Source organism: Haliotis rufescens, unplaced genomic scaffold (assembly GCF_023055435.1).
Source record: "Haliotis rufescens isolate VD_foot unplaced genomic scaffold, xgHalRufe1.0.p SCAF_10, whole genome shotgun sequence".
NCBI lineage: Eukaryota > Metazoa > Mollusca > Gastropoda > Lepetellida > Haliotidae > Haliotis > Haliotis rufescens.
This window is the reverse complement of record NW_025963780.1, coordinates 40,852,021-40,864,022: the sequence shown is the minus strand read 5'-3', so window position 1 is coordinate 40,864,022 and position 12,002 is coordinate 40,852,021. Positions and strand designations below refer to the sequence as shown.

At 43.5% G+C, this 12,002-nt stretch overlaps 1 protein-coding gene across 1 annotated transcript in view; it reads left to right on the top strand.

Annotated features, from left to right (window-relative positions):
* Positions 1-12,002, top strand: part of LOC124146713 (calcitonin receptor-like) — a 119,261-nt gene that overhangs the window by 45,932 nt on the left and 61,327 nt on the right. The window contains exon 4 of the mRNA XM_048386083.1: positions 9,487-9,587. Within this exon, the coding sequence (XP_048242040.1) occupies positions 9,487-9,587 (101 nt within the window). The remainder of the gene's footprint in view (positions 1-9,486; positions 9,588-12,002) is intronic.

The window sequence follows — 12,002 nt, the reverse complement described above, 5'->3', positions numbered from 1 at the left end:
TTCTTGTACCTATGGTAGCAGTTAGTCTCACCAGTTAATCACTTTCATAGAGTGTACGAGGGCATTGCCTTCGAGTATCAGAAATAATTTTGTTTCGTAAGAAGATTAGGTGAAGGATTTCGAAAATCATTTTCTGTAAATTTGCAAATATCATTTGGGCTTTGGGCAAATACTTTACCCAAGAGGAGGGTTTTCTTTGAAACAATCACAGTGCAATTTGTCAGAAGAACATGTTTTTACTCCTAGAGCTTCGACGTCTGCCAATCACAGCCTTATCGTGACTGCTGAAGGAATGTTATTCTCTATTAAGATGCCAAGAAATGAATTTCCAGAGACAAAGTTTATCAGGCTACTGTGAGGGCATGTCGACAATAATTTAACAGTGGTACGTAAGAAAGTAATTTAGAAACAAAGCAAGTTCCTAAATAAGATGTGTCAAATCTAAACCGACGGCCACAAGAAACTTTACCATAAATTGTACAAAAATATGAACACAAGTTCAAACTAAATCAATGCAAGACATTTTGTCCAAAAACAGCAATGGTCTTTGCAGAAAGTTATGCACGCCCACGGCACGATGTCTTGTAGAAACTCCGAAAAAGTGAAAAACATGTGCCGCTTGGGCAGCCGAAACTACACGTGCAAATAAGGGTATATAAATGATACCAACTGCATGTCAGACGCTCGCACTGATTAAAAAACATCACCGAAATGCCACGACTGACATCCGAACAACGCAGTGTGCCATGGATATGATACAGATGGGAGTTTCTCTTGTGTTGCTGTAACTAACCTGATGCAACGTCACGCACATACCGGGCACATATGCTAAGGTGAGGTGAGGTGAAATTGGGTTTAACGTCGCGTCCAAGATTATTGCACTTATATAGCGACGTGCATGCACGTGTATGTGTGTGTGTGGCTGCTTGTACTAGTCCGGACTGATGCCGATTTATAGTGCTAGCTCACTGAGATACCATGCCGCAGTTTAACATGATTACCCCACTCAGACACAGTATACTGACTCCGAGCCGACCAGTCCTTGTTTTAGCCCCTTAATGCCGAACGCCAGACAGGGTAACAACAAGTACAATCTTTTAACGTCTTTTTGTATGACGCGGCCCGGGATCGAACCCTGGACCTTCCGCTCTCCGGGCGGACGCTCTACCACAAGACCACGGAGGCGGTCTCATATGCTAAGAATAGACCCATGGTAACTACTCCCAATGAAGTCTGGTACTTGCGTACTTTGCATCTCTTTTTCCTGACAGTGACGTCATCAGCGACGATGCCTTTGGGCATATGGTCAGGCGACTCTGAGCTCAAGGAATTAAGGCTTAAAGACCTTACAGTTATTGACAGCGCACCATCGTCGTCAGAGATTGAGATGGGCCCGGATGTCGTTGGCAGCAATCTAATGTGACATGTCATTGACTTTAGATGGTGTGCCCTTTTCCATTACGTTGAAAGCTTGTTTTAGCTACCCGACTTCAATTTAGGCAACTGTCGTGCCGATATCGGATGCTGCATGACTGAGATTTTGATCTTTTCAATACAGTTTGCTTCATGCATCTATCTTTTGTTGTTCTCAAACTTGAGTGATTATGGTAAAGTTCTTTTTGCTGTCAGTTTACGTAAAAGAGTGGCAGTGGAATTTTAGTTATTGAACAAATAAAAACACGCGACCCGATATCAGCTCATCTTAATTCCCGTTTTAGATCCTGAATTATTTTACTGTTGTACTCGTGCCCCTGTTTTAAGAGATAATCATGCAAATTGGAGTCACATTCAGAACGTTAGGCGTTCAAATGGTCGTATCAAAGATACCAGAAAGGAAAACACTGAGCCAACTGACATTTCCTGCCGAGGGAATGTTTTTCCTGAATCTTGTTAATCACATTAGTGTCAAAAGGGACAGGTCTGAGGCTTATTCCATGAAGCCCCCTACCTATTCTGGGTCGTACCATAGATGGATTTCTGTGTCAAAACCTCAAGCATGCCGAAGATGGTAATAAAATGATCGAGCCACTCCATCATGTCACTTCAGGTACTGTGTTTGTGCCAAAGCTGGGCATCCACTGACAATGTATTTGACAGTTTCATTAAATGAATTGCATAATCTACAAACAAATATTGACGGTTTTGAGTGGGAAGTGACTGGTTCTGAGGACGCTTTCTTTGTGAATGTTCAGTCCAGCGACTTTATTCAAGCGAAGTATCTTCTCAATAAACTGCACGTAAACTATATAGATGCAGTGGTCGTTCAGATAGCCTCTCCTTGTAAAACTGGGTTGACAGCCCATTTTGGGCTGATTTAAAATGGCACTTCAGAACCATCAGCAAAAACAACATTGACATTGAGATTATGTTCCACATCCTTGGCTTGTTTAAGAAAACTGTGGAATTTCTTTTTCCACCATGAGTCTTGACACGCTTGACATGAGGATCATCAGACAGATACATGTGTGGAAAAGTGCACAATACAATTCGAGGGTGGTGGGATCTACTGTCTGACATTATTCTTCGTGTGAGGGTTCAATTCAGTAAATTTCTTGTTTCGTCCAATCATTCACACCAAAAGAATACAAAAGGACGGCTACAGCATAAGTATTTTTGGCTCTTTATCATTATTGCTTACGGGCGTTCGAAGGTTTTTACATCCACCTCACATGCTGGGTATCCATTCCCTGCTGGGTGAACAGAGGCACGTTTGTGCTAAGTCACTAAGCCCATAACATCATTTGTGTTTCGGGTGTATGAACGTATTCGTATTTGCACCATCTGGTCATCTACCATCGGATGACTGCTCAAGGTGAACGGACTATACACAAGGGGTAGTGACAACACTGGAAATCTGTCAACATTGTTGGTTCAAAGGCTGAATAAAAATCCAGTCACTAGCGGGATACAATCTCACCGTCAGCCTGGCGCTTTTGCCCGCTTGCCCACCCCGGCCCTGTGACGACGAATTATCTTCAGGTCCAAACAGTCATATATTTACGATGGTTATAATCGCGATGACTTTGAGTGGGTTGCACTCCGATCCCTGCGATTTGTCCGTCGTTGGACGTGCATTCTGGAGTCAATTCATTTGAGTAATCTGTTAAACCTATCTTCGACATTGCTTGTCTCAAACCTTTTTCGTGGTCACGATGACTTACACCCATGTGGATTCCGGGTTAGAATAGGTCCTCAGCAACCTATGCTGGTCATCAGAGATGACGTAATGGATCGGGTGGTCAGGCTCACTGACTTTAGTTGATAGTGTATCATCTTACTCGGAGGGTGTGGATCGTTAGACATAATATCAATCACTGGATTGTCTGGTCCAGACTCGATTAGTGACAGGCCGCCGTCACACAGCTGGAATATTGATGAGTGCGGCGTAAAACAAAACAAAAAGACAACCACGATGACTATGAGTGGGTTGCAATTCTCTTCGTTTCAAGTGTAATCTAATAGCAGCTGAGCTACCCATCAAATATACTTCCCTGACAGTCGATATTATGAAACTGAAAAAGACCACCGAGCTTTCGACATCCTTCTTAATTAACTAAGTCGTTTTTAGGTTTTACTGTTTGCCAACCCACGTATTTCCCCAATAAGTGTATAACTTTAAATGTTATGAGATTGTTACGAGTATACATATTAATAGCGTAGACAAACATTTAGTCTATGGAATCCTGTATTACACAAAACCCTTCTCGACTGATGCTGATTCTTGATCTTGAGCTGGCTAGAGCTGTTTTTGTATCTATCTCCAGATTGGTTGTTTAGTCATAGCGGATCCAGGCATGTCTACCGGTAGCACAATGTGTATAAAAATGTAAGTAGTGTTTGTTTCATGCCTAACGCCGCATAGCAGTACTCCCAAATAGCAATTACGGTACCTTTGGTCGTTTATCAGCGCTTGCACACTATATATGCTGGTTCGAATCCTAAATTTGCCGACCCGTGAAGATTCCGGGGTAGAATAGGTCTTCAGCAACCCATGCTTGCCGTAAAAGGTGACTATGCTTGTCGTGAAAGGCGACTAACGGGATCGGGTGGTCAGGCTCGCTGACTTTGTTTACACATGTCATCGATCCCAATTGCGTTGATCGATGCTCATGATATTAATCACTGGATTGTCTGGCCCAGACTCGATTATTTACAGACCGCCATCATATAGCTGGAATATTGCTGAGTGCGGCGTTAAACAACAAACCAACTAACCAACCAACCAACCTGCCGCAACGGATTTCTGGTTCATTATTCAATTGGTGTTTCAGCATCATAACTATTTCGGGGCGGTCGGGTAGGCCAGTGGTTAAAGCGTTTGCTCGCCACGCCGAAAATCCGGGTTCGATTCCCGGCATGGGTACAATGTGTGAAGCCCATTTCTGGTGTCCCAACCATATTGCTGGACTATGGCTAAAAGCGGCGTTGGATGTAAGGATGTTCGAAACGAGTCACTCATGAAGATTTGTTGGTTGGTTGTTTAACGCCGCACTCAGCAATATTCCAGCTATATGACGGCGGTCTGTATATAATCGAGTCTGGACCAGACAATCCAGTGATTGAAATCATGAGCATCGATCCACGCAATTGGGATCGATGACCGTGCATCAACCAAGTCTGCGAGCCTGACCACCCGATCCCGTTAGTCGCCTTTTACGACGAGCATAGTTACCTTTTACGGCAAGCATGGGTTACTGAAGACCTATTCTACCCCGGAATCTTCACGGGACTTATTCATGATGAGACACTTATTTGTTTGTTTACTGACCCGTGAAGATCCGGGGTAGAATAGGTCTTCAGCAACCCATGTTTGCCGTCAAAGGCAACTATGCTTATCGAGAGAGGCGACTAAGGGGAGTATTTACAGAACGCCGCCATATAGCTGGAATATTGCTGAGTGCGACGTTAAACAACAAACAAAAAAATACTCTCACATGCTGTCATGTGACTGAATGGTTGTGCAAAACGACTCACTCGTGATGTCTTAGTGTACTGGTGCTACTTGTGTACCCTAATTTTAGTATCGCTTTTTTGAAAACACTTGTCTCTGACAATTGTGTCAAGTTGTCTGAGAACGAGCCTGACGATCGCTTTAGTCGCCTCTGACGACAAGCAAATCTTGCTGAAGACTAATTCCAACCCAGCTCTTCAAGGTTGTATCTTTTGTGAGCAAATGGGAAATGTGTTGTTAGCAGACGTATTTGTAAGCGACGGAATAAAAAAATTTCTGTAACTGCTTTGAGACGTTCACTCGTGGTCTCTGTATGTCTTTACCAATGGCACAACATAATACAGGCGTCACGGCGAGATCTAGATGTAATTACTCGTTTCTCCGACTAGATGTCACACAAATTATGTGATGAGAATCACAGAGGATAGCTGGGCTGAGATAATTGTCAGCTGTCGCCTGAGAAACATGATGGCTTTCACCAATGTTCATAGGTTTCATATTAATCATGTACGTACACATAAGTTCCTTGGTGCATGATACAATGGAATGGTGTGGAATTGAGTAAAATAAAAGATTATATTTTACAAATCATATTTCTTTTTAGATTTTAGTTTTTATTTACATATTTTCTATACATAAAGCTGAATAGCAAACGCGCTGCCGGATGGGTTTTATGATTTAAAACTACTGAATAACTAAACCATATATTAGTCATCCTATTGTCCTGTACTTGTGAGACATTTAAATTTAGGTATAGAATTACTTATCGTGGTTGTTTAATATGCCGCCTTTGAACAACGAGTCCGATGTGGGCTGGAATATGTCGTAATACAATAATACTCCTTGTAGGTACAGTGAGTGAGTGAGTATGGTTTTACGCCACTTTAGCAATATTCCAGCAATATCACGGCTGGGTACTCAAGAAATGGGCTTCACACATTTTGACCATGAGGGGAATCGAACCCGGGTCTTCGGCGTGACGAGCAAACGCTTTAACCACTGGGCCACCCCACCGCCCATTAGTAGATACAGAGTAAGTCGTTCTGTGTAGCGGATTGTGCGTCTCTCGGTGTCGGTGTGTGTGACGATATTCGCGTGCGGTGTATGCTTTGTTTGTTTGCTTATTTGTTGTTGAACGCCGTATTCAGCAATATTCCAGCTACAATCGACTCTATATGACGGCGGTCTGTAAATAATCGAGCCTGGACCAGACAATCCAGTGATTGACAACATGAGCATAGATCCATGCAATTGAGATCGTTGACATGCATCAACCAAGTCAGCGAGCCTGACCACCCGATCCCGTTAGTCGCCTCTTACGACAAGCATAGTCGACTTATACGGCAAGCATGGGTTGCTGGAGGCCTATTCTAACCCGGATCTTCAGGCGTCCGGTGTATGCGTCTCTGATTAGGCGTTGGTTTCGGCGTGTGTGACGGTATGCGTGTGCGGTGTATGCGTCTCTGTTTGTGTTTATTGTTTTAAGTCAAAATATCATTAGAGTTAGCCTGTTTGTCCATGCCAAGTTCAACTTAGTCTCAAATATACTAGCCACATTAAGAAACTGTGCACGGAGAAAATATAGATATAAGGGCACACCGTCCAGATATGAAATATAGGTTTGAACACAGCAATTATTGGAGACATTCAAACGCTCATGCACGTGCCATGCGATATGACGTCATTGATGGGGGCCTATGGACGTGCAATGTGTTACTGCACGTGCATCCTGTGCAGCTGTACACAGCATGTGCAACTCAAAATTCGCTGTCACTTTGGAAAGCATGATCTGTGGTCATTCAAAACTTCTCAGGCGCAAACACAAGCACATCACAAGCAAATCATGCCAAGATTGACAGCTGCACAGCGTCATGAAGCCATTGGAATGATCCGAGCGGGAATGCGGCAACAACAGGTGGCAACACATTTCCAATGCCATCGTAACACGATATCGGCATTTGTGAGGCGTTATCAGAACACAAATGACGTTGCCGACCACCCACGTTCAGGACGTCCCCGAGTAACGACGCCAAGACAGGACAGATGGATTCGAGTTACACATCTCCGACACAGGTTCCAAACGGCAGTAACGACGTCCCAGACAATTCCTGGACTGCGCCGTATCCATCCCAACACTGTCAGGAATCGTTTACGTCAGTACGGGATTCGACCACGACGCCCTGCCATACGTCCCATCCTGACACACCGTCATCGAGTCAACCGTCTAAGATGGTGTCGAAATCATGTTCGCCAACCTCGAATATGGTGGAGAAATGTTGTCTTTACAGATGAATCGAGGTTCAACATTTCCCACAGTGACGGGCGCCAACGTGTCTACCGGCGTTTGGGAGAACGTTATGCACGCAACTGTATTGTGGAGAGGAATCGTTTTGGAGGTGGCTCTCTGATGATTTGGGGTGGGATAACAGCACGGCACCGAACCCCTTTGGTGGTTGTTCAGGGCAATCTCACCGGTGTTGGCTACAGAGATCAGATTCTGAGGCCTGTGGTCATTCCTTTCCTGCAACGTCATGGCCCGGGATTGACATTTCAACAGGACAACGCTCGTCCTCACACGGCTAGGGTCGAAATGGATTTCCTTCACCATAACAATGTCATGTTACTGCCATGGCCTGCAGTTTCTCCAGATCTCTCCCCAATAGAGCATGTGTGGGATGAAATGGAGCGCCGTCTGCGTCGTCTTCCACATCCTCCAGATAACGTCCGTGACTTGGCACAGGATTTGAGGAGGATATGGCAGGCCATTCCCCAGGCCTTCCATGCCCATTTGGTGGACTCCATGCGTCGCCGATGCACTGCTGTGATTCACGCACAGGGTGGTCATACCCGTTATTGACTTTGTGACTTTGTCGTATGACCCCCTACTCCATTTTGATCTTCTGACGTCATCGTAACAGATGTTGTTCAGGTCCCGTTGACATTTTCTTATGGTCCGATCTTTCAGCTGCTACAGCGTCTGCATCATTTTGTTCTTGCTGTGTTGTATTTCAATCCAGAATATATTTTCTCCGTGCACAGTTTCTTTATGTGGCTAGTATATAACCGTCAGCAACATCATTAAATAATGATACCTGTAAATAAAAACAAAAACTATGTATGTAATATTGATGAAGCTTCTTACTGTGCACAAAAAACCACGTGTCTCTTTCAAGCTGCCGTTCATCTTTCACGGGCATAAAAGTAGCCTGGCTGTTTCACCATGAAGTGTGTAAGAAACTGTAACATTTCTTCTTTTTGTGAAAAACATTCGAAATCCTTAAAACATCTATAAAGTCTACCATCAATCAATTTAAATACCAGTGAACTTTTAACTTCCATGCAAAAACGATCAAAGTATCTACTTTTAAAACCGACAATATCATGATCAAAACACATAAAAACTTTGATCTCTTTCAGTTTGAGCATCTCAACCTTGAGTTCCCTGCCACATGATTCATAATAAGCTGTCGCATCGCACACAAATAATTGCTTTTTCAGCGGATAAACATATGTGTTTTGGGGATAGACTCGATCGCCCAACGAAGCGTGTGGTATGCCCGCCGTGTATTAAAAGCCCCGAACACTGTAAGTAGTGTGTCATCTTGGACCTGTCACTCTGCTGAGAGCGAGATGCTGAGATATTTATGATGTGCTCAAAGAACATGTCTCTTACTGTCTTGTCGATTAATCATCTCATGCAGAAACAAATCCGCAGAGACAGAAATGGAAAGACAGAGTGCGCGGGGCAAGTGAGTCAGTAAATTGTGTTTTACGCGCCAGTCAGCAATATGTACGAGAGTATATCAGAAAGGTTTGAGCCTTTTCTAGGCATATCTAGGTTGTTTTGCATACGTGTGACATATTAGTCTTGACCTGTGTTTGTTGGCTTTTCTTTCACACTGTGGTGAGCTTTGGCGAATATGGAAAGGGTTTTGTGGTTTTTATATTCCAGTGAGTCGAGCATAGCTGCAAGATTGCAGATACGGCGTTTAGCAATATTCATTCACTCACTTCATTTCTTTGAAATTTTGGTAACTGACTTTGTTTGTTTGTTGTTTAACGCCGCATTCAGCAATATTCCAGCTACATGACGGCGGTCTGTAAATAATCTAGTCTGGACCAGACAATCCAGTGATTAATATAATGAGCATCGATCCACGCAAGTGGGATCGATGACATGCATGAACCATGTCAGCGAGCCTGAGGTACCCTACACCTTATGCTGTATTATCGAGTTATGATGGAAATGAACGTGTCAGGATCGTTTTGCCAACTGGTCATAACAATTTTGGCAAATGTGGTGAATATATATCAAAATGTCGACGTCAGTCTCGACTATTTGCCGAAAGTGATTCCACAGGCTACAAAAGGCAAAACCGTGATAAAACATTTATGAAAGGATCGCTGAAAATAAGTGAAGACACAAGGTGTTCTCTATAAACAGTAAGCAATTCCTGATTTACCGGTAGCACCCGCCACTCTCACAATGTTCATAAGAAAGAGTTTTTGCCTGACGGTAACCTTTGCTTTTTCAGCCTTTGCTCGTAAAACATGCATGGACAATGGCCAGTGGTACAGTCATCCCAAAGTGCCCAACAAACCCTGGACAGATTACACAGCATGCTCCAAATTACAGGTGAGTGATCCGCACGTCTTGAGTGAGTGAGTGAGTGAGTGAGCTGTGTTTAACGCCGCTTTTAACATTATTCCAGTTATATCACGGCGTGTCAGCTTAACGTGGGAGGAAAGCCCGAAGTGATGCAGGTCTCAGACGTTTACCACTCCGGTGAAACCCACGAGCACGGGTATGGTGCTGACAAACCTAGAAACATAATCGGGGCGATCCGGGATTCGAACCCACAATCATAGGTTTCTGGCATGCCCAAGGGACGCAACTCTGCAGAGCGAATCGCGGCGCCTTAAACGACTGGGTCACCCGTGACGACGAAGTATCTTCGGGTCCAAACAGTCATATATTTTCGATGGTTATGATCGCGATGACTTCGAGGGGGTTGCACTCCCTGCGATTTGTCCGTCGTTGGACGTGCAGTCTAGAGTCAATTCATTTGAGTAATCTGTTAAACCTATCTTCGACATTGCTTCCCGAGTTTTTCAGGTGAACAGTTGACTTGCCATTGCATGTGTTTGCGACGGGTGCGGCGGGATACGCTCACCTTTTCGCGAACACCTGGTATCATCACTATATGATAGCGATTCATAAACACATGGTCATGAAGTAGTCGGAGTAGTAGCTATATCGCATGCCAACGCAATCCGAAAAGGAACGATGACATATAACAGCAGTCTTGATAACCGAGACTGTCACAGCTAGAGTATATGCCATCCGTGACTGATCATCTTGCAAAACAAACAACGAAAAGATTTAAAGACTAATACATTCTCCAGCTAACTGTTTGTGCAACAAGGAGAGGAGAACTCGGGTTTGGGGCATCTTTATGGGAAATATGTCAATTTAAAAAGATATTTCTTCAAGATTCAGTTGCGACGGCCCTATAACATTCGATTATGAAAACGTCGCAAACATGAACATGTAATGCCTTAGAAGAGGTAATAACATTTTTTTCGCTAAAAACCTTCCGGCTGGAGAAAAAAACAAGTCGTAAGTTCATACAAGTGCTTCAGGGAAAATTGGAAGCGCTTCATATAATGAAAGTGTCATGTTATGGAAATATTTTACAGAATCATTTCCCTTGTGTGTGCAGGTATTTTACCATATTTGTTTTCCGTTCTTTTTCACATTGTCTTACGCTTGAGCATATCATACCACGTCTGGGAAAAGACAAACAGATTTGTTGTATGTCTTAAGGCATAATGTTAAATCATTTTAGACAAAATGTTTTAAACTAACTTTATTAGAAAAACGCTGTTTCGTAATTCATCGAAACTAAGGGTGTTTTGTATCCTTATTGATATGACGTTATAGAGGATTTGTTCAGTATAAATAAAAGCGACAAAACGCTTTAGATAGTCATAACTTGTCGTAAGAGGCGACTAACGGGATCGGGTGGTCAGGCTGGCTGACTTGGTTTGATGCATGTCATCGTATCCCAATTGCGTGGACCGATGCTCATGATGTCAATCACTGGATTGTCTTGTCCAGACTCGATTATTTACAGACCGCCGTCTTATAGCTGGAATATTGCTGAGTGAAGGGTTAAACAACAAACAAACAAACAAACAAGATAGTCATAAGAAATAGCCGCTGAAAGCAAAGTCGATTGTATGATTCCGACGATATCATGAAAATGTGTTTGGTGAGCAACTATCAAATAGTGATGACGCCGGGCGTTCTGGAAACGATGAGCGAATCTTTCCCCGGCGGAGGCACGTGCACCCGCTAGAAACACAGGGACTTATACACAAGTATGGTACAAGTCAAAATAGGATACCCTATTGGACTTAATGATTGTCATTTGTGCGTCAAATTTGGAAATGTCCTCCACATGTCTCACATAAACCTTTTTGAAAGCTTTTGAAGACCAACCCCTCAAAATTAAGTGACATTATCATTCCAAGGTAAGGCCCGTGAAGATCTGGGAAGAGTATGGGACTTCAGCAACCCATGTGTGGCATTAGAGGCGACTATAGGCTCGTCGTAAGAGTGAGTGAGTGAGTATGGTTTTACGCCGCTTTTAGCAATATTCCAGCAATATCACGGCGGGGGACACCAGAAATGGGCTTCACACATTGTACCCATGTCGGGAATCGAACCCGGGTCTTCGGCGTGGGGAGCGAACGCTTTAACCACTAGGCTACCCGACCGCCCCCTCGTCGTAAGAGGGATCGGGTGGTCAGGCTCGCTGACGTTGTTGATGCATGTCGTCGTGTCCCAGTTGCGTAGATAGATGCTCATGATCTCAATCACTGGATTATCTGGTACAGATTGCTGAGTTAAACAAACAAACAAACATGGCATGGGCGTACACTGGTGAAACATAATTTTGTTAGTGATAAATGATTAAATGAGTTACTATGTCAACATTTATTTTATATCAACAATGACGCAAATATAATTTTCCCTTCATCGCTC